The 23,667-nt window shown below is 41.5% G+C and overlaps 1 protein-coding gene across 8 annotated transcripts in view; it reads right to left on the bottom strand.

Moving 5' to 3' along the window:
- Positions 1–23,667, bottom strand: part of CDC42BPA (CDC42 binding protein kinase alpha) — a 190,097-nt gene that overhangs the window by 19,908 nt on the left and 146,522 nt on the right. For 4 of the 8 annotated variants that reach the window (XM_056853948.1, XM_056853941.1, XM_056853943.1 and 1 more), the window contains 12 exons: positions 22,312–22,350; positions 17,963–18,082; positions 16,247–16,327; positions 15,213–15,318; positions 14,031–14,167; positions 13,685–13,824; positions 10,938–11,019; positions 9,351–9,567; positions 8,659–8,721; positions 7,047–7,640; positions 3,762–3,859; positions 1,801–1,885 (listed from right to left, as the gene is read on the bottom strand). In XM_056853948.1, coding sequence (XP_056709926.1) covers positions 1,801–1,885; positions 3,762–3,859; positions 7,047–7,640; positions 8,659–8,721; positions 9,351–9,567; positions 10,938–11,019; positions 13,685–13,824; positions 14,031–14,167; positions 15,213–15,318; positions 16,247–16,327; positions 17,963–18,082; positions 22,312–22,350 — 1,762 coding nt within the window. The remainder of the gene's footprint in view (positions 1–1,800; positions 1,886–3,761; positions 3,860–7,046; positions 7,641–8,658; positions 8,722–9,350; positions 9,568–10,937; positions 11,020–13,684; positions 13,825–14,030; positions 14,168–15,212; positions 15,319–16,246; positions 16,328–17,962; positions 18,083–22,311; positions 22,351–23,667) is intronic. The other 4 variants (XM_056853945.1, XM_056853946.1, XM_056853944.1 and 1 more) reach the window with 3 other exon arrangements.

The raw sequence follows: 23,667 nt of genomic DNA, 5'->3' as shown, positions 1-23,667 counted from the left end.
GGAGATAGGCTGCCCAGTGCAAGAGCCAGGGCTGCGGGCAGGGGTCGCCACTATGAGGTGGCTCAGGGGATCCTTCCCGCCGCCTCTCCTGCTGCTGCTGCTGGGGCTGCTTTTCTGTGCTGGGGCTATGGTGCACGTGCCCACAGAGAGGGCTCTGTGTGCCCCATCTGGCACGCGTGCCATAGGTTCGCCACCACTGCCCTATGAGGTATGTGAGGCCGAAAGAGCTTGAAGAGAACTGTGACTAGCCCAAGGTCACCCAGCTAGCTTCATGTGGAGGAGTGGGGAAACCAACCCGCTTCACCAGATTAGAGTCCACCACTCATGTGTAAGAGTGAGGAATCAAAGCTGATTCTCCAGATGAGAGTCCACTGCTCTTAACCACTACACCATGCCAGCTCTCCTAAGATGCTATGACTGCAGACCAACTATTAGTAGGAAAAACCTATTAGAGCAGGTACTGGTTATTCCTTTTTTCTCCAGTTAGTGTGTATATCATAATGCCTACTGAAACTCCTGTACTGATTTTTAAGACTGTCTTGTTAAAGCCAGTGGGACTCCATATCTGCACTGTGAAGCACTCATGCAAATAATTGAATTCCAGGACTAAAAGGTAGAACAAATAAAAGTGCTCATGCAATGCTGAGCACCCTGATGTTGTGCCAGCTGCCTTCAAATTTTGGAAGATATATCAGTCATGTACCATGTTTGGTAAACATAAACCTACCAGGTGCATTCCCAGGATTATGCTTCTCTCATCTTACTTACCACTGATAACAAATGTTGCTTATACTGATGTAAGACGAACTTTGCAGAATGTATATTGATACAGCAGAGGAAACACAGAAAAGAACACTTCATTCCTCAACAGACAGAACTCAGTTGTGCTCAGGAAAATCAATGCCCTTCTACTAGATAATAGCTTTAATTTTAACAAAAATTCTGTTGGGTTGGAGCCAATGATTTGTCGGCAGAAGGTGTGGGCAGATGTGGACCTTTGCCGTGTTCCCATCCACCCAGCAGTTCATTGCAATCCCAAGAAAGTTGATTCCCAGGGTTGCAGAATATGGGCAGACTAACAGACCCATTGGTTGGGAGGTTGCACTGAGGAGTGGAAAGGGAATATCACAGAGTCTAGGAGAAACAGAAGTTCCAGAGTGTCTTCATATCCCCACTGAACTGTCTCCCCTTCCCAAAACTCTGCCCTCCCCAGGCACTGCCCTCCCCCCAATTGCCAGGACATGAGGGTAATAGCTACTGGTGTTCAGAGGCATGCCACTTCCGAATAGGGAATTTTGATTATGCCACAGTGCCTAATAGCTGTTGATTAGACCCATACCACATGAATTAATCTAGTTCCTTCTAAGCTAATTGCAATAACTACATCTTATGGCAGTTAACTCCATAAGCTAATTATGCTTTGCTTGAAGAAGTACTTTATTTGACTATCATTGGCTCACTCCTAGTATTATGGGAGAGAAAAAAAACTGAAATGTGTTTGATTTGGTTAACAGTACTTCTCTTCACTCCTCCTCTTTCCCAACTACTCTAGTTCCTCTGCCTGTTAGTGCATGCACTACAATTACATTCCTAATTTTAGCTTTAATCTTGAGAACTAGCTTGATTAAAGCTGAAATTCTTGTAAATCCAACGTAAGTTCCCATGGGTTGGATCCAGCCCAACCACAATTTATTGTGGTGCAGCACTGCAGACTCAATAAAAAAATTACCCTCAAAAACCAGAGGATTATATCATATCAGCCTTTTATAATCACCGGTGCCACTAGGAATATCCTCTTACCTGCCATCTTGTTTTTGAAATATATTAATCGAACTGTTTCTAGTCCCAGGAGGTTTAGTGATCCTTCTGTGTTTAAAGGGCGTACCTAAAATCATACAAGTAATATATATTTTAGTAAAAACAATATATTAATCAAACTAAAATGGTACAAGTTCTTAATAAACAATGCTGAATATTACTACCAACAGTTTCCCAATGAATGGGAATATGAAACTTTAATGAATGGAATAGAGCTTTTTGCAAAACCCCAAAGCAGAAACTATGGGCTTTTCTGCATTCTCATTTTCCTTGCTTATATGTTCCTGTTGCTTGAGCGGGGGGTGTTCTGTTCCACATGTGTTTTGCGGCCTTCTAGTGGTTGATTCGATATTACATCGCTTTATATCTGGCATAAAAATCTCCAGTTTAAATCTGCAGGAAGATATACTGGACATAAAGTGATGTAATATTGAATCGACCACTAGAGGGAGCACAACACATGCAGAACAGAAACCCCTCAAGCAACAGGAACACACAAGGGAAGAAAATGAAAATGTGGAAAAGCCCTATGTTGGCTGAGAAAAAAGTTTCTGGTCATGAGAATTTCAGAGGGGAAGAGGGGCTGCTGCCCAGCATGCAGAAGGAGCATTCTTTAATAGGTTACATATGATAACACAATCTCATAAGATGAATCTCTGAAGGAGAGTTAAGAGTTTACTCTGCTTGGAATCTGACATAAGAAACATATGTTTTTAATCTAGGAAAGATTCAGCGTAAGGTTTCAAGGAACTTCCCATTTCGATTTCACTCTCATGTTGGAAAATAAACATTTGCTAGCATGACATTTTACAAGGGCTCACTATAAAAGATAACGATGAAAGGAGTGTATTAAAATAACAGTTGCAGACTGTACATGAAATAGCTAAATGATAGCATGGCTGCAATTTTTATTATCTATTTTCTTCTAATTATGTGACGTGCAATATGAGTGTCCTTGGTCGCCCTCCCCGCAGCCCGACCCAAGACTCTCCAGCCAGCCCCAACTCAGCCCACAGCCATGGGAGATGGCGGAAGGACATACTGCCACATCAGCAGCAGCGACAGAGGCAAACTGCCCCGGGAAGAACAGCCTGGAACCAGGCGCTGGAGGTGTTGGGTGTGGCCATGGGCAGCTGCTTGGGGCTGCAGGGTCTTCGAGCCCTGTGCCCCAGCAGTATGCCCGGCCCACGGAGGCTTCCATTGTGAAGCCTGGAGGGTCGGAAGGGGCTGATACAGGCCACCGCGGTGTGCTCCGCACTGGCCCATGCCTCCCTGCTCAACAGATGACAGGCGGCCAGGCGAGGGTGGAGCTGTGGTGTGCCACGCGATCCAGGCCGGGAGTCAGCCTAAAGGAAGGAAGGGAGGGAGAGGCTAGAGAAGCCTGACCCCTTTATGTAGGCTCCTGGGGGCCGAGCCAAGGCAGGGCTAGGGAGGAGCAGGGAAGGGGCTTAGAGGCCTCACTATAAGAGTCAGAGAGAGCTGAGGCCAAGGACAATCAGGTGCCCAGCTGGCCTATGATATGTAAGAGTCCAAGCTGGCAGCCGCGGAAGGTGAGGACAGCTCCGACTCACCTTCCAAGTGGTCTGAGGCCGAGGAGGTTCCCTTAGGCCGACCAAGCGGCCAGAAGAGCACCTCGGGGCGGATGCCAATGGAGCCCCTCATTATAAAGAGTCTATAAAAATGTGTTTGCATCAGTTTGCAATCAAAATCAACAGATTCTCCAGTGTTAACTCAGTTCTTTGAAAAGTAGAAACAACACCTATAATCTGTTGGCACACTGATTATGTGTACATGCAGCTGTCAATTTCTTAGCCAAACAACTGAATTTTCATTCTTTGTTTGAAATGTATTTAAAAATGTATACCCCACCTTTCCACAAAGCCCAAGGCAGCTTTCAAAATATAAATATATACAGTTAAAACATAATTAAAACATCCAATTACCTTCTTGAGGGGGATAGTCTGAATCCACTCCATGGAATTCACATCAAATATATCAACCGCATTTTCACTGTATACTGAGAGGTATGGGGCATTGTAACCTAGCAAGAAGTAAAAATACAGATCTTGGTAAAATGAGTTTAGTATTAATCAGATTGGACTGAAGAGAAGATGGCCACTTCACCACACAGAACCTCTGTAGATAACTGCAAGTACATTTTCTGGCTTGGATCCAAAATTGCTCTAATGTTCATGGAAGGAGTCTTTCCATGAGTTAGGAAGAATTTTCTAACAGTTAGAGTGGTTCCACAGTGGAACAGGCTTCCTTAGGAGGTGGTAAGCTCTCCCTCCCTGGATGTTTTTAAGCAGAGACTAGATGGCCATCTGTCAGCAATGTGGATTCTATGACCTTAGGCAAATCATGAGAGGGAGGGCATCTTGGCCAACCTCTGGGCATGGAGTAAGGGGTCACTGAGGGTTTTGGGGGGGGGAGGTATTTGTGAATTTCCTGCATTGGGCAGGGGTTTGGACTAGATGACCCTGGTGATCTCTTCCAACTCTATGATTCTATGAGTGGAAGAATACCTTTAGATCCACCCTATATAATTAAATTTGAGACTACCTTTACTCATTTTCTTCCGCAGCTCAACCACTACTTCTTCCCCAAGTTGGAGAAACCATATGGTTTAGGAACAAACAGAGAAAAAAACCTACCTGTAAGAAAACTTTAAATTCTACTTGGAAATACACCTGATGCAGCATAGTGCAGAAATGCTGGCAGTCTGTTTTTCATGCTTCATGGGTTTTGTGCTTGCTCTTAAAAACTATGCTCTTAAAAACTCTTAAAAAAAATGAGTACCCAGCTTGCTGGGGGTAAAGGGAAGATGACTGGGGAAGGCAACGGCAAACCACCCCACAAACAAAGTCTGCCTAGAAAACGTCAGGATGTGACGTCTCCCCATGGGTCAGGAATGACCCGGTGCTTGCACAGGGGACCTTTACCTTTACCTTTACCTTAAAAACTATAGATTTCTGATTTGCCTTTTATATTAACTAGCTTTTACTTTCTGAATATCAAACTGTGCCTTCATCCTCTCCCTCTCTGCACCGCTCTTTAGATACATCTACCAGGTCCTTTGATTCTTAATAATGGGTTTTGTTTTTATGAAAGTACTGAACAGGTGTTGGTCTTGGTTAGGGGGTTGGATCCAAAGGTTATTCCTAGGGATGTAACAATTTTTTTTAGCAAACCTGTTCAGCAGTCAAACTACCTTGTTTAACACACACAATCAAAATGTGAGCTGATCAGGAACAGGTTTTGATTACATTGAGCAACTTGAAAAACTGCCAAACAAAGTTTGCAGCTACCTGTTGGTCAGCGGCCCACTCATAGCTGATTGGAGAAACAGCGGAGAGATGCATTCTGATCTACCTCAACCAGCAAAATAGTTACACAGTGAAAAAGCTGCAAAAGGGAGAAGAGAAAGAGCTCATTTCTCCCCTCCCCCTCCAGCTAAGCAGGGATAGAAGAACCCGACTTTCAAATGATCAGCTTCTAGTCTAGGGATGGGGAACCTCAGGCCCGGGGGCCGTATGTGGCCCCCGGGGACATTTTTGTGGCCCTCTGAGCTCCAGGGCCCCGCCACGGAGGCGAGGCACAGGGCGGCCCTCCCTGAGGGTGTTCCTGGGGCCACGGCTTGCAGGGGCACTGCGGCGCCCTTTGGACCTCCTCTCGCCGACTGACGGCTGTTAGTCGGCAAGAGGAGGGGGAGGGACACTTCCCCCAAAGCTGCCCCCTATAGCCGAAGCGTTCAGGAACACCAGGGCACACTGTAAGCCCCTCTTGCTGCCTATCGGCTGTTGAGCAGCGAAGGGGGGGGGGGAAGAGGCCCGCGGTTCCTGGCGGCAGAGCATGCGCACAGGAGCCAATCGGGCCTCGGGGGGGCTTTTGTGGACTCTGGGGGTGGGAGGTCATGGAGCCTGGAGCCAGGTCGCGTGGGGCTGGCGGGTGTGTGTGTGTGTGGGGGGGAAGGCTTTTCTCTCTTCCTCTCTTTCTGTGTCTTTCTTTGTCTGTCTCCCTCCATTCTTTTCTTTCTCCCCCTCTTTCCAATTCTTTCTCCCTCTCCCTTTTCCTTTTTCTCTGTTTTCCTTCCTTCCTCCCTTGCTGATTGACTGCGGGCTGCGCCCCCCTGGCACCTCGTTTGCTCGGGCCCACTGCTGGCTGCCCTCCCACCTGGAAGGGGGGAGGAGTGGGGGAGCGGGGGTGCCCTCCAGGACTTCTCTGTGTGGCCTCCTCTGGGGTTGCCAACCTCCAAGTGGTGGCCGGAGACCTGGCAACCCTAGCCTCTCCCCCCACCGGGAGATCTACACCTGGTATGGCCCCGGAATGATGTTATAAATGTGAAAATGGCCCTTGGCAGGAAAAGGGTTCCTCACCCCTGTTCTAGTCACTCCCGCCCTCCAAAAATTTCATTGGGTAGAGAAATATTTCCTCCCCAGAAGACCAGAAGCCAACTTCCAACTCAAAAGCATTCAATTAATTGGCTGCCTGATCACCACTAGCAAACAGAAAGTGAGCTGAAGTGGCAGATAAGTTTCTCTAGTATGGCACTAATACTAGCAGAACATTAATTGGTAGAGGAAGGGAGGCCATTTTTGCAGATTTCCCCTCCCACTGCAGTCCTCAATCACCTCCTCTATGGTCTGTGATTCCCAAGAGGTGGGAAAGTCCCATTCTACTTGCTTTGTTCTACTTTTGATCATTTGGGCTCTAACCCAAAGAGTTTTGATTCAGATTTCTTAAGTCTCCTATTTCAATGCTGATCTGGAGGCAGATAACGCCTGGTTTTTTAAAAAAAGTTTTGAGCCCTACGTTTGATAGAAGAGGGGTGGCCCACATAGGAGTACATGAATCTGGCACTGGATAACAATCTGCATTGTGTGGAAGGGAAAAGTGAGAAGGAAGAGTAAAGTGCATAGAAAACTCCCATGTGTGGTAACTCCACGACCAACCATGAATGCCTCTGCACTCACAGTGGTTACAAAAGCAACACAGAGAATCCTTGCCATGTGAAAGCAACCCAAAGCCAGCAAAGGTATAGTATCCATTTTAGAACATGATTTGGTGTGTCATCTAACAAGCTGTATCAGTTGCTAGTCCCATGCAGCCTCTTAATGAGCTATATAAACAACATTGCGGTGTTCATGATAATAAAAATGCGGTGGATGTTCGGCAAGCTTCTAGCAGAAACTGAGCTGTACTGCATCGACACACTGATGAGAACTTACAGGCAGAAGAAGGAGTCGCAGGCCACATTAGTTCCTGTTGCCTAGACCTTCGGCCCTGGCAGTCCACATAAACCCCCACGCTGCTAAAACACAGCAGGTATTCCTTATTTGAGATCTCCACTGCACAGATGGCATCAGACGGCTGTTGTGCAATGAACGACAATGTGTGATCATCGGGGTGAAGCAAGCTGTGTGGGTTTCCTTCTCCATGCAAAGGGTATTTTAAGAATCCTGACTGGTAGCCCACACAGAGCTGCTCACTAAAGATTGCCATCCACTGGACGTTCCCAGCCACTTGGATCTCTTTAATCTTTTTGTGACGTGTCTTGCTGTGATTTAGTTCGTAACAGAGGACTTGTCTTTTCATCGCCACGCACAAGCAAGTAAGGGCTCCATGGCGCACTTGTCCTGAAACTATAGTCTGACAACCTTTAGTCTCTGCCAGTTTATAAAACTCAGTCTCTCGTCCGTCCAGAGCTGTCATAGGGAATAGCCGTACGTGGCGGTTTCGTCCTGAGATCACGGCTATAAGCTGTTCATTGGGGATGAGCTCAATCTGATGAACTTTTTTATTGTCACCGACGCGAATTATCTCTGCAGAAATTTTTTAAAAAATTAAGGTGAGTAAATCTTGCACACTGATGTTAAACAACACTATGAAGAGAAAAGATCAATGTACTAATTGTTATTTTTATCTTGAAACCTGAAGAATGGCTTGGATCCAAACCTTGATTTCTGCCAGTGGAAGTGCCCTTTCGCAGTCAGAAGAGGGAAAATTGTTCACTGATTTCCACCCGCTCACTTCAGATGCCATCATCTCCAGCCCTGCTCCCGGGGGGGAGGGTTTCCCTGATCCTAGGTAAGGGTAGTGGGCTGCACTGGGAGAGGCAGAAAGCGCTCTCTTGTTCCGCTCAGACTACTTCAGATCCAAGCCATTGTCTCAAAGCCCCAGTACAAATGACTCTTTGCATTCTGCTTTATGATCCCTCTCATTTTGCTGGAAGTCTCCAGTATGGAAACAAAGCCCTTTCTTTGCCTTTCCTGTTCATACACTACTCTACCTAACCTCTGTTTTCTCCCTTCCTTTGTCTTTTTAAAGTATCTTCAGAATAGGTACTATGTCATTTCCTACAATGGATGTTTGAAGTGAAGAGTGGTAGAAGATGTGTCAAATAAACTTGAAGTTTTACATAACTACAGCTATTGCAGACAGAAAAAGCAGATATTATTTATATATAAATGGCATGTTCAGCTACAGAAATGTTCATCCGGCCCTAGGAAGTACTTACTGTGCCCTAGTGCTACACAGTCTTGACTTTCTAGAAATGGGTTTCTATTCCTGTTAGCTGCACTGAATGGAACCACGCATAGGACAGCAAGCTGGGTTGCAATCTGCCAATGCAATACAAAGCAGACTAAAAAAAAATTTTTTTTTGTAAGTGAAAAGAATACAGAACAGCTTGACTTTCCAGCTCACAAGTGGAAGCAGTATAGTTAGCATCTATTAAAATAAACTCTGGAATCTTAAACAGATGCAAGAGTGAGGTAACTGAACAAAATGTTCCGCTTACTTGAACTACCCACACTTCGAACATAAACCATGCTCTCTTACCATCCTTGGTGACATGTACAACAAATAATCCTTCTTCATTTCCCAGAGCTATTCTTTCATGATCTGCAATAGTTAAAATAGTTTCTAATTGGACATATGCTGAATAAGGGAAACAACCATTCAATGAAAACAAACGGTTTCAATGATTTCTATGATTGGAAGAAAACAGAATTTTCCATTCACATGACTTTTTCTTTCAAGGGATAAAAATGGTACCTTTTTAACTTCTTCTGTTAGCAGAACCACCATGACTCTTTTTCAGGCCAGCTCTTTAGAGCCTTTAGCTGAAGTACCAACTTTGCGATGAAGAGATATTAATAAAGAAGAGCACATATAACTCTTTTCCATAAGGTCTTTCCTTAAAATCCTCTCTTCAGTCTATTGTAAAACTCCAGCGCAATAGTTTCAGTCATAACAATGCACTTGAACATTAAATGTACGAATGTACAAAATACTGTGACTTGCAATCCATTATACTGCTTCCTTTGCTTTTATAAAGCCTTCTTTGAGTGAACAGACTTCAAGGCAATTGTCAGAGAAGGCATCAGATGTAGCTAATCCTTGCTACATCACTGATTTAACTAAATGCAAACTAATAGTGAAACATAATGGTTAAGAGAACAAGTTAATAAAGGAAATGCTGGAATCCAAACGAGCACATCAAGTATTTATTTTTAAGAGCAAATATTTACCTATGATTGCTGCTGCCTGTGTCGTTTTAATGAGGGGCAAGGTGCTGTCGTAGGCCTCTTTGGGAACATAGACTGAACGATCCTTGAGCTTGTTCTTCTTTAAAATCCTGTGTAACTCATTCAGGACTCCTACCCATTTGCTCTTTTCATTCTCACTATCCGCCAGGATCAGGATTGAACACTTGTTACTGGATGCCGATAGCTGGGAAGCTGTCACCTGGGAAAGTACACGTTTGTGCAAGATGGAAAAATAGCTGCCTTGGCATATTTGCGATGCACAAAATACACGTACGTATCATGCATATAGTTTGAGCCATGCCTACACTAAACTCAACACATACCGTACATTCCAAAGTTTACTAATACAGATAAGGAACATCAGGGGAGAAATCTTTATTTCTTAGCTCAGAAGAATTCTAACACGCTGTTGTCACTTTGCTACCAGAAGCGTCACATAGATCATAACAGTGTTGCTTCGGGAAATGAACTTTTTTAGCATGATACCAATTAAAAAAAACACAAATGCCAGAGGTCCTGGATATGAAAAAATCTTTCCAAACATTGTTACTTGGTGAAAAGATATGCATGTTAGTGAGTGGGCATGCGAAAACTCACTGAACAACAGTCTTTATATATATGCACCGTTTATATATAAGTACCGTTGCAATTTCGAAGAGCAGTTAAAACTATTTTTACACTCCCTGTGTGCACTGCTGAATAAATATGGCTAAGGTGATAGCACAGCCTTTTAATCTCCGTTTCAATCAATACCTTGTTTTCTTACAAGAAGTTTCAGCTCAGCGTGAACAACTTGGAGAGTTAAAAGTAAGTTAAAATGCAATTAAAAGAAGTATAGCTTCCCAAGACCTGGTAAACTAAAGCAGAGTGTAAATTACGCCATCAGTTTCAGAGGAATATGAAAGCAACCAAAAGTTTTAAAGGTTGAAACAGTGGAAGAAAATAAATAAATCATGATATGGAGGTCATTCTACATTATTCTTTCAGAAGTCCAAACAGAATTTGTAAGTAGAGTCAAATGTTCACAATTTTCAAATCAAACCATCAAGCAAACTATAAGAAAATCAAAAATATTTTTCCGGTTTTTGTCCACATGTTGACTAATTGCAGCTCAGAAAGAACTGTGCAAGATCTAATGTCTACTAACAGCTATACTGACAGCCTCATGGACTGTAGGGGAAGGTTTATAGAAAGTATCATAAAGAGACTCTGTCCCAAAGCTCAGTGGAGTAAGGAAATACTCAAGCTTTGTCAGACTGTCTCAGGGAACTGAACAGCTTCCTTGATTCCAAGTCTTGGGACCTTCCATGAATTGCACCTAGTGGTTTAGCTCAGGGATTGGATGGGTTCCAGATCACAGCAGAGCATCTTTGGTGGCTTTTGCACTCTTCCTTCTAGTGTCCTCCACTTGACAATAAAAAGAGACATTTCAAGGGGCTACAAAGAAGTACAATAAAGAAACAGAGCTACCTCCAGAACAGTAGTGAAACTGAAAAGCAAACTAAAAAGACACATTTGGCTCATTTCTGTTTTAAGCAGCATACTCCAATCAGAACATACACTACTTACTCTAAAGATACAGGGAATATCTTTTCTATTTGCATGGATGACATCAGAAGCCAAGACTGAACTCACTGAGAATTCTTCATCCCTGTGGAAAGACAAAAACTGTTTATCAGGGAGCAGAAGTTTATTGGATTTTTGAAAAACTAAAATAATCTGGAGAACCAAGTTTGATTTCCCGCTCCTCCACATGAGCAGTGGACTTTAATCTGGAGAACCAGATTAGAGTGGTGTCCCCACTCCTCTACATGAAGCCTGCTGGGTGACCTTGGGCTAGTCACAGTTCTCTTAGAGCTCTCTCAGCCCCCCCCCCACCTCACAAGGTGTCTGTTGTGAGAAGAAGAAGGGAAGGAAATTGTAAGCCGGTTTGATTCTCCTAAAAAGGTAGAGAAAATCGACATATAGAAACCAACTCTTCTTCTTCTTCATTTTCTCCTGTCTGAGTAACTGGTCAAAATAGGGCTGAGTCAAAACAGGGCTGAATCAAAATGTGCCCCAACTTTGCCATTCTGTTTGCAAACTGTGAAAGTGGGAGGGCATACCATGGCACAGATACGGCAGGTATGTTTGCTCTACTTCAAAGGTGCTGCCACTGCCTGTTTGCAGGAGTCTGGCAAAGGTGGTGACCATCTGGTTGTCAGACACAACCCCCCATCCCCACCCATTTTTACTCAAACAAGATGTCCAAGTATTATGGCTTCCTGAAAGTGCTTTTTGGAAAGAAAAAGCCACATCAGCGTAAAGCCATAAGTCAACTGTGACTTGACAGCACTTTCCACCACAACAGACAACATATTGTACCACAACTAGCCCTGATACTCTTCCATTTGCAGGTTATCCCAAAAAAATGTTGGTTATGTGAACATAAACACCAGATCTGATTTTTCAGACATGGGGTGTGTGTGTTAAGTGCTGTCAAGTCGTTTCTGATTTATGGCAACACTATAAATTAATAACCTCCAAAACATCCTACCATTAACAACTTTGCTCAGGTCTTGTAGCCTGAGGGCCTTGTCTTCCTTGATTGAGTCAATCCACTTCTTTTTCTGCTGCCTTCAACTTTTCCTATCATTATTGTCTTTTCCAGTGAGTCTTGCCTTCTCTTAATGTGACCAAAGTACGATAGCCTTTGTTCAGTCATTTTAGCTTCTAGGGAGAGTTCAGGCTTCATTTGATCATGAACCCATTTATTTACCATTTTGGCAGTCATGATATCCGTAAAACTCGCCTCCAACACCATATTTCAAACTAATCAACTTTCTTCCTGTCAGCTTTTTTCATTGTGCAATTTTCACACCCATACACAGTAATGGTAAACACGATGGTATGAATTATCTTGACCTTGTTCGCCAACAATACATTCTTATCCTTAAGGATCTGTCCTTTCTAGTCTCAATCTCCTTTTGATTTCTTAGTTGCAATCTCCTTTTGCTTGATGATGGAGCCAAGGAATAGAAAATCTTGAACCATGTCAATTTTTTCGTCACCCTTAAAGTTGTGTAATTCCTCAGTAGTCATTACTTTTGTCTTCTTGATGTTCAGCTGTAATCCTGCTTTGGTACTTTCTGCTTTAACTTTCAAAATAGTCATTTCAAGTCTTCATTATTTTCTCAAATTGTTAATGTTCCTTCCATCAATTTTCACTCCACCTTCATCTACATCTAATCTAGCTTTCCTTATGATGTGTTCTACATATAGAGTGAAGGCATAGGGAGATAAAATACATCCTTGTATGACACCTTGCCAATTGGGAGCCATTGTGTTTCTCCATATTCTGTCCTAACATTAACCTCTTGTCCGGAGTACAGGTTGCACATCAAAACAATAAGATGCTGTGGCATACCATTTCTTTTAAACCAACCATAATTTTATGATCCACAGTCAAAAGCTTTGCTGTAATCCATGAAACACAAGCTGATTTTCTTCTGAAATTCTCTTGTATGCTCCAGTAACCAACTTAAATTTGTAATATGATCTCTAGTGCCTCTTCCTTTTCTGAATCCAGCTTGAACATTTGGCATTTTTCATTTCATCGATGGTAACAGTCTTAGTTGTAAGATTTTGAGCATCACTTTACTCGCTTAAGAAAGTAATGTAATGGCCCGATAGTTGCTGCAATCTTTGACGTCTCCTTTTTTCGGAACTGGAATTTAAATTGACCGTTTTCAGTTTTGGGGCCATTGTTCTTTTTCCATATTTGTTGGCATATTCTTGTTAACATTTTGATGGCTTCAAATAGCTTTATTGATATCCCATCTACTCCTAGTAATTTGTTTCTCCCAAATGCTTTGAGTGCCACTTTCACTTCACTTTCTAAAATTGCAGGTTCTTGCTTGAAAGATTCTTTGAAGGAATCTGTCATCTTTTCATCTCTTCTACATAGTTCTTCAGTGTATTGTTCCCACCTTTTCTTTATTTTGTCCTGTCCAGTTAATGTTGAACTTTCAGCATGCCTAACCATTCTTTAAATTTCTCTTTGATTTTTTTGATCTTGTGGAACAGATCCCTTGTTCTTCCTTTTCTGTTGCTCTCTTCTGTTTCTTTACACTGGTTATTATAGTAGTTCTCTTTGTCTCTATGTGTCAGTAGCTAGAACACTGCATTTAGAGTTCTGATTCTATTTCTGTCATTCTATTTTTAATTTGCTTCTTGTCTATCTTTAGCATAATAAATATAATTACAAAAATATAACTCTGTAGTCAAAAGACGTTTGTTGTTTTTGGTATTAAAAAAAATCACATGACACTTCTTACCTCATATCAAGCACCTGACTGACTACCACACTGGGCTGGGATGCTTTTCCCTCTGCAATATCATAAAGGAAGAGCTTGAAGTCACAAACAACAGCCAGTGCTCTCTGCCACCCTTTCTTCACTCCAGCTGGTTTAGGGACCTGTGTCAAAATTGATTTCAATGATTCTCAAATGTAAAAAGATTTTAATTCATGTCAGTAGTTTAATTTGTCCTTGGAGATGCAAAGTTTGCTCTTAACCAGCTCAACAGAACATTTATATTAAAAACCAAGCTGGTTTAACTACTCATCTAGCTGAACACAAGATACTACCATCAAGCTAAGAAACTCCGTTTTCCATTACTTACTCGGACATGCCCTTCATAAGCAGTTCCTATGCCTTTCTGTGGGTCAATCCCCAAAGGACCCTTTGTCTGTTCAGGTGGGATAGGACAAACTGCTGGTGCCTTATCTGCACAGGTCACATGGCATGAAAATCCACATACTGAGGGGAAAAATAAAATTTCCACTTCAAATAAACATTCCTCTTTGTTGAGAACAATAACAAATGAAATTCACAAATGATGTCCCAATTACAAACTTTGTTGTTTATTAATGAAAATTTGATTTCTTAAAGGTAGCCATGTTAAGTCTGAGGCACCCAAACTAAGAGTTTTTTGGCACCTTAAACTAATTAATGTACTGCATCATAAGCCTGTGTGAGTACTCACTTATATTTTCCTCACAAAAGCATATGCCACAATAAAATAATTAGTTTTTAAGGTGCCTCAAGATTCTGTTATTTCAGTGGACTGTATCTTTCAGAGGGAAAGCCTGGCTTCTGTATATACCTGACATATTCAAATATTTCAGTGTTTACATTCTGGGAGACGGTGGACAAGCTAACAATATAGCTACCATACACAATATGAAGCAGAGGATTGACAGATGACTGTAATCTGCAACCCCCTCCTTCAATATTTCCAAAGGAGTAGCTCTCCGGCAATAGAAGCCACCATATCAAACTTAAAGGGACACATCCATTCCACAGTTGTTATTCTGCTTTAGCTGAATGTGACCCCAAATCGTACATCCTGTGGCAGAACTGCAGGCTTGGTCTTAAGCAGATCCCTGGAGATTTCATAGCTTGCTATTAAAAATTAACTAATGCTTTTCAGGGGATGCCCAAAATCAGCAAAAATCAGAAACAATAATCTTTGTGAAAACAACATTGAATGACTGGTTTAAGCTCATCACTACACAATTTTTTTCTGCTTCATATTTAGAATGAGGATAATAAATCAGCTTCCTGTGCGCTCTACAAATTCGATAAAGGCTCTCTACTGCATCAGATGTTCTCAAGCTAGATAAATGAAATCTTTTCATACTCAGATTGTGTGTTACATCACTATTACATTTTGGTAACAAGGAGAACTATGTGTTTTAAGCATCTAAAGGAAAGATTCACTACTGTTTTATTTGTGATACAATAAAATTGGCTTTGCAATTTTCAGTATGAATAAAGATGGGTTTATATTTGTCAGTCTTACCTTCGCAAGTACAGCCCTGCCTTATTAAGCCAACCAGCAAAGATGTGCACTGATTACATTTTGTAGGGGTATTAAAGGATTTCACTACAAACTGATGGGCCTTAGGCTGTGAAATAAAAAGATACAGGTTAGGTGCAGGTGCTTCACTAACCAAAAATAATAAATACAAATGGCAGATGATAGATTGAAAGTCTGATTTAGCTGAAAGGTGTACACTAAACTCTGGCTGCTGTCACATCTTAAAATATTTCAGTTATTATTGATTGCTTATCCTGTTATCTAAATAGTAATCTAATGAATGCTGACCTGTCTCTTATCTGACACCTGAAGTGATACTATCAAAGTCAGAAGCTTAAAATATAGCACCTCTAAACTTATGTATGTGCTATAAAAGAGGCTAGAAAACATTTTTGGCATAAGCAGCACAATGCTATGCAAGAGTTATTCCAGTCTAGGTTTATTGATATAAATGAACCTAGAGTGGAGTAACTGCAAAGAACTGCCTGCAAAACAGTTTGAAAATTCTGATTTGTACATAGTGAACCATCATACTAAGTGGCTAAGTATCCAAAGTAAGACTGTTTAGAAACCTAACTGTGAAGTTTGCCTTTTTTAGCAGTGACACTCACTTGGTGGTGAACAAACGTAGTTTTGTTTTCTATCCAGTATAGATATTATATGAGAAAGAATTCCTACTATATCTCTGTTGTTAATCAGATAATTCATAATTATGCTTAGAAACATTTGACCAGGAAACTACTCAATCTCCTTCCTTTAGAGGCATTCCTCGGTCCAGGAAGTGCTGAGGTTTCTAAGAGGATGCCTTACTACTTACAAAATGCAGCATGTGTTAAATGGTTCTGTCACGTCTAGTTTCTGCCATGTCTAGTTTGGCTCTTAGTGGCACTGATATCCGTGTCCTGATGCCTAACACCCAAGTGCAAGAGGCATTAGCTCATGACACTTTTGGAGAACAGGCGCAACTGTGGTTCTGGAACATCTGGAACATCTTCCAGGCAGAATTTTTAATGTACCTTTGGCACAGAGAGTCCTGAACCAATATATGGTGATCTCATGGTTGGTGTGTGAACTGGACGCAAAGGATGATCTGAAACCTAAACACGAATACAGTGAAAATTACTTAGGGCATCAAAAATATATCATTAAAAGCCACCACAGAAACAAACTGCTCCAAAATACCAAAAAGCAAAAATCTTATTGAAGGAAAGGAATGTAAATTGGCTTTTACAATCTTTAACACTGCCTCACTGATTTAATCAGCAGATAGGTGTTTAACACAAGTATGTGCTCCACTGGATCAGCCCCAAATGCACAGCATTTGGAAAGCCCAATTCAAGGAAACCTGAGACCTCGTGGCTATAACAGAATTTAATAATTTTGCCTTTGATATCTGTCCATCAATGAACCTTGGACATCACACCTCCTTTGATGTTTGTCCAACAGTAACAAACAGAATTATTTAGGATTTCCAGTACTTGAGCTTTATATAATTTGGGCAGATGTGACATTCTGCATCCACGAAATTACTTCAGGGAGTATTATACCTGTGGATGCACCGCGGTAAAAATGTTTGATCTGACCACATCATCTGTGATCCGTGCAGCATGATGAAGGGCAAATCTATGCCTTCACACAATGCATAATTAGCTTGTGGAACTTGCAGCCACAGGATGGAGTGATGATCACTAGTTTTGCTAGCTTTAAGAAGAATTAGACAACTTCATGGAAGAATTCAGTGGTCATTAGCCACAATGGCTAAATTAAGTCTCTATGTTCAGATGCAGCATACCTCTGTATACCAGTTGCTGACTGGCAACTCCAGGGGAGGCTTTTGTCTCTTTGCTGACTATTTGTGGGCCTCCCAGGACATCAGACAGCCACTGTGGCAAACAGGACTCTGGATTAGACGGACCACTGTTCTGATCTAGTAGGACTCTTTTTAAGTTCTTAGGAGGTGCTCAAGTGTAAAAGGCCTCATTAGTTTTTTGAATTGTGGCCTAATTGTAGAATCTGCCTGGTAGGCTTGTACAGGAATGATGGAACAGATTGATATGGAAGCCAAAAGAAGTGCAAAAGGAGAAACACCCAGAGGTCACGTTATAAAGATATTTTGGCAAGGCTCAGCATCACAGAACAAACAGAAGCAGCAGCAAATAGAGGAAAAGCAAATGAAGCAATGCTCCATCCCAGCTGCAACTGGCAATGCCTGAAAAGCAGCAGCAGCAGCAATTTACCTGACCTGATCTAACCAGAACCATGTTTCATCTGCCACTGCTTTTATACTTGGGACAACTTCACGTATTACATGGTACTTGAATGTATATTCAAGAGGGAGTGACATCTAATCTCGGTAGCTTGATGCATGTACTTATATGATAATGTACTGCATCCTTATTTTACATCTTTAGGTGTATACTTTAGAGATATGCATATCTAAAAACAGTCCTGTGTAACAGAGCCATTGGCACAGAGGTGTAAATTCAGAGATATTCCCAGCTTCAGCCTCCTGTAGCAGTGGGTGAAACAGAATTTGCTACCTTTAGCAACCTTATTGCCTGGATATCACATTAAACAAAAAAGGTGCTTTTATTCTTGCTGTGGGCCTCTTCTGTAATGGAGTCCGTTTCATTGCAAAAGCTGCCTAAAAGACACACTATTTCAAATTCGAACCTAACTGGGCACTATGGGACAAAGAATTCTTAAGCAGATATTCTCACTGTTAATAGTACCTCAATTGGTTCAATGTCACTAGCTGTGGAAGGGGACCTAGATCTTGAATGAAGGTGACACTTGATATCTTCATCCCGTGAAGGCGTATTAGATAAGGTAAAATTTTCAACAGAATCAATCTAAAGAAATAACCAAGGGAAAGAAACAAACAAAAGGAAAAGGAAAAGAAGATTAAGAAGCCACTTTTTATAATCTTGCCTTTTTTTCTTCTTCAAACACAGAGGTACAGATAGGGATTTATACCAGGTTTAAAAAAAAGATAAGTGTAAATAATAATCTGGCACCCAAATACAAAGCATTTGAGCTGGTTATCTGCCTGAAACAGGTATTCTACTGCAGGGATCCTCAAAGTCCAACCTAAACTTATATTTGATGGTAGTTAGGATTGGCAGAGAATGAGGTAAAATGTAGCCTGTGATTACATTTACATATGATTGGGGCTTTATTACCACACTAACTATAAAAGGCTTAAAAGATTCTTTTACAAATGGTGGTGGACAGTAAGGGATATTTTAAAGAAGCTTCTTTTACGTTAGAGAGCTAAACCAAAGTCCTGCAAATAAATACAATAAATACAGATCCTAATATCTGTGAGCTCTTTCTGCTGCAGAAGGGACAACCTCCACTTCCCCTGGTCTCCTGTGGCTGCTATTGAGGCTTGGGGGACCCACAACATCCTCATGGGATACAGTATGGAAAAGCTGCGTCTCAAGAGGCAAATCTAAAAAAAATGGGCACCTCAGAAACTAACCCACTGTTATTAATTTTTATTACTATCACCATCACCTTCAATAATGGTTTGCCATGATGATAAATGAAATTATCTTATGTAAGTAGCCCTGGGGAATCCAATGCCAGTGCAGACTTTCATCCTCAGAAGTCAGGAATGCGCCATGAGAATTTATCTCATTATTTTTTAGCAGGCACAGCCTCACTGTTTTCAATGGGGGCGAAAAGCCCCATTTAAAAAAGAAAAAGCCTTTTAAAGGCTTTTTTCGAGATTTTGGCAGCCACAAAACGGGTTAGGAGGCGCCGCAGCAGCGCCTCTTCCCTGCCGCTGACAGCTCAGGAATGGGCTGTCATGGTTGTCATTATGTCATTTATGCATTCTGCAAAGTGGCATTCATGGACAAAATTCTGACAACACTAAAGATGATATTAAAAACACTGTAGGGCACGTGAAACTTACATATTTGCTTGTGTTATACAAAATGTTTTTCTTGTCTCTTTTATCTTTGAAAGAAGTTAGTTAAATCCCTCAGTTGAGTTACGACTTGCACAGTGACTGTTCTCTTGATCTCTCAATAAGAGACCCTGAGAATGTCAATTCACACATAGATGAAATTGCAGTTTCCTAATAATAAAACTATTTACTTGCTCTTTTTTTAAAAAAAGGCCATCAGTTGCCAGTTTGATGAGCCAAATTACATGCATTGTAATTCATTTATATTTTACAAACGTGCTGGAGATGGATTTGTTGTCTCTGAGATCACAAACATCACACTAGGAGATAGGGCACATTCAAGACACTTTCTTCAATATGTATATACATTTGCCATTTAAATAAATTCATAGTAGAGAACAGGTGTATGCAGAATTTTCTTTTTGACCTAACATGGTATTTGGTTTCTTCTTTTTAGTACTTAGATTAGGCAATATATCAATAGAGACCAAAAATATTCAGTTCCTTTAAAAGGCTGAGAAAGCTTTGTGGTGAATCCGACAGCTATAAAATAATCATATGCTATATTATCAACACACCTGTTTGCTACATATAGAAACTGTTCCAAGCACTGCAGCCATCATGAGCAGAAATTCTTTTCTGTGCCGAGACTGATGAGAAATGAATTCATGCCCTCCGAGTATCAGAAATTATATTCCTTTACTTAGAGATGTAACAGCATAGGGTTAGATCCAAAGTTTCTGTTCCACTAATGAAACCTTGCTCCAGTTGAAAAGGCGCATTCTCCTGGCAGAAGGCTGCACCATTAACAGAAGAGATCTGACCCATGGTTTTCAATAATAAAAGGGCCCACTTTAAAAACAGTTGTTCATTGCTCATGAACTATGTGTGAATACTGGACACTTAGAGGAGGCTCTGTAATAGTTTCCTTATCTTTTGGCTATCATATCTGATGTCTCTGAGGAGGTTGACCATGCACAGTGTTGACAAAGCTCTTCATCACATGCACATTGTTTTTAATTGTTAGACTTTAATGATTCTGTTCAAATGACCAATAGGTCTTAAGAAGGACCACACTAAAGAAGTTTATTTGTTATTTTAAAAACACCAGGAAGGGTGAGTGCCTTCTTTCCATTATCAAACGACTCAACCAGTCCCTGTCTATCAACCTCAAATAACGGACACTGAAAAAAACAAGTGACTTATTGTCTCTATACTACCAGACCCACAAGGGGAGATCCTATTGGAAAATGGAATGCATGCACATATTTGTGTCAGCACTGCAGGGAGCAGATACAATGTTATGGGTGTGTGAGTATATAAATTCATCATTTTAAAAACAGCCTTCTATTCCTTTCCTTATAGTAATAAGTGTTTTTGATATCTATGAAACAATAGGGCCAGTTAATCAAAAACCAACATATGGAATCAGGTTTCCCATTCACGTGCACTCTGTGGAGGTTCATAGGCCTATACATCCAGCAGCCCTACACGGGCTCTCCCAGCCCTGGAATCCAGAAGGCAAATAACAGACAGTACAGATTGTTACTGTGCCTGCAGGCATCCTCCACCACAGATGTCCTGAAAATGCCTTCCTGCACATTTCTTTCCACTTGGGGAGAAAGAAAACCTTCCAGGAACCACTTCTTTGTTCAGTGGGATACTGAGATTTGAGAGCACCGCTATACTCACTGAGTCACTCTTCAGTACTTTTCTTTGATTCACCAAGAGCAATTTATGATCAGAATTATATCTCCACAAAAAAACCCAGATCCTACTCATAGTGCAAAAGACTGCTGTGTGGGGAAATTTTGGTGTATGCAAATGCAGTATCCTTTAATGAGCATGCACTTTCAAATCAAACAGTAGCGTCTTAGCTTGAAGAGTGATATTGTTGCCCGCCACCACTCCAAATGGCAACAAGAGAAACATTTTGTAAAATGTCAATGTCATCTGCGCCGCAACATCACTTCTGGGGAAACCTGGAAATGACGTTGTTGGGTAGCTTTAAGAATCATTAGAGCCTGGCAGCTCTAAGTGATAATTACCTATTAGGCTGTGAAACGTGACTAGATCTCGGGACATTCCTCCCCTGCCTGCCAGACAAGCAGCTAGCCCCAGTCAGAAGTTGCAGTGCTGATCTTATCACAGGTGTTAAGTGAGCTATGTGCCAATCTTGCTGAGCTCTCAGTTTTCATGGTAAGGCCCACTGTGCCCTACCTCAGGTTTGGCCTATATATGAAGCAGAATGTGATGATAATGAGGTTGTAGAGCTGAGGTGGGCTGCTTCAATTCAGATTGCGGGGGAGAGATTACATTTTTCCAAGTACCTCTACATTAATAATTTCCTGTGAGTAAAAGCTAACAAGGTAGGCAAAGAGCTACGCTACGTTAGAACTTTTCTCCCTGACATGTTGATGTTTTACTTACAAGCAGCTTTTACATGGGGAAACCTTCAAATGTGTCTCTGCCCACCTACACCCTGAAGTGGTACTGTCCATTCTATCACTTCATTCTGCTGCATGTGTAGACCAGGCCCCAAAGAGAGCAGATGCCTTGCACACAGAGAGCTCCAGTTCAATATCCATAGCATATCCAGTCAAAATAATCCATGGTTGTAGGGAGTAGGACTGTCCAAACACTATAGAGAGCTGCAGGACCAATGGCCTCACTCTATATAAGGTAGTAATGGGAAGTGTAATTTAAATTGATTTATTTACTGATTTAAAATTATTTTAAATCCAGTGGCTATATACTACAATTAATTTAATTAAATCCCTCCAACTATAACGCTCCTCTAATCTGCTATAGCTACCAGTGATTCCTGCGAGAAACACAAGAATATTTTAATTCTGTCCATAATCATGCGCTGCGATCTAATTCTAACAGCTTCCAGTTGTGTAGTGTCATCCTCTTGTCTCTGTGACAGTCTAGAACCAGGAGTGCAACATGAAAGACAAACATATCACACACATTCTCAAAGCTTTCCACTTTTAAATGCAAGGAAAAAGTATGGGAGGAGGAGCACAGCAGCAGTAGCACAAGACAAGCGGCAAGGTAAATATGCAAGCCATAAAGAGCATCAACAAAAATGGTCTACATTAACCAACGCATGTGCATTATGGGCAAAACTAAAAGGCTACACACAGCAAGACATCCTCTTACACGTCTGCCTTTGTGAGCTGGAATACAGGAAGGAGAGCGCTTTAACAGAGAAAGGAGGAGACTGTTAACACACTAACAGAGAGACATACAATTCAATTCAGATCCAAATTTCTATTGCTTGTCATGCACAATAAAACACATACTTCGTTGAACTGAAAACACTTAAACACTGGTAAATGTAGGGAAACAACAATCATTTCCAAAAATTTGTACATTGAGAAATTCCACAGCTCTGAACTCAAGAACTATTTTAGACGAAGCCTGTCTGATGAGTGCAAGAAATATATTTATACTTGCTAAGAGAGGGATCTCCATCAGGAAGTAAAGACGGTCAGCTGAAAATGCCATGTGCAAGTATCATCAAGCCCTTCAGCTCAGAATGGGACAGGCCTGCCGAGAGCCACCACAGGCCCCGGACAAAGATTCTACCTGGGCCCCCTATATGACCCCGACCCAAACCATGTATCTAATTTTGTTATTTTATACTTGTACTGGGGAAGGCACTGGCAAACCACCCCGCAAACAAAGTCTGCCTTGGAAACGCTGGGATGTGACGTCACCCCATGGGTCAGGAATGACCCGGTGCTTGCACAGGGGACCTTTACCTTTACCTTACACATATACATGTATGTACCAATATAGGACACACTTAGCAGGGGCAAATTGATTACGTAGTGGTGCTGGATGAGAAGCACTGGGATCATTGAGACTGATTTTGCTGACATATTTTCTAAAAGGATTATTTCATTTGTCATAAAGCATGAAGCCTAATGTCTACAGTAGGAAAGTAGCATTTACAAAGGGATATTAGATGTTCCACCAATACAGACAATACTGCCTGACCAGTGTTTAAAGTGTAATTAAATCTAATTAAAATGGGGGAGTTCTAACTTTGGTTCCATGCCTGTAACTGCTAAAACAGATTAACATTCTATTACCATGCATGTGGGGAGCAGCATCTTTTTACTTGTTTAATAGATTATGGGGGAATACTAACGCCCCCCATTTCTGTTCATAATATTAACAAGGGTTTGCTGCTAGACTACTATTAAGTATGTTCTAAGTTGCCAACCAGAGATGAGAAGAAACTGAGACCAAGACTGACAAATGAAGGAGGGGGGTTAGAAGCGGGGAGAGAGAAATGAAGGCATATCATGAAAGAGAGCTAAATTAAGGAGGAGAAAAGTATGGGAAAGAGGAAGGTAAATTAAGAAAAGAGGAAAGGTTTTATTTTCTACAACATACTAACAGGGAAGATCTGACCGAGCAGACAAAACTATGGAGCTGGGTGGAAGGAAAGAGAGAGAGGAACAGACTGCTGGAAACAACAACCTGGTTAGGAGGCTGCAGCCTGGC

Source organism: Euleptes europaea, chromosome 7 (genome assembly GCF_029931775.1).
Source record: "Euleptes europaea isolate rEulEur1 chromosome 7, rEulEur1.hap1, whole genome shotgun sequence".
In the NCBI taxonomy this organism is placed as follows: Eukaryota; Metazoa; Chordata; class Lepidosauria; order Squamata; family Sphaerodactylidae; genus Euleptes; species Euleptes europaea.
Note: the sequence above shows the minus strand (reverse complement) of the source record. Positions and strands in the feature narration are given on the sequence as shown.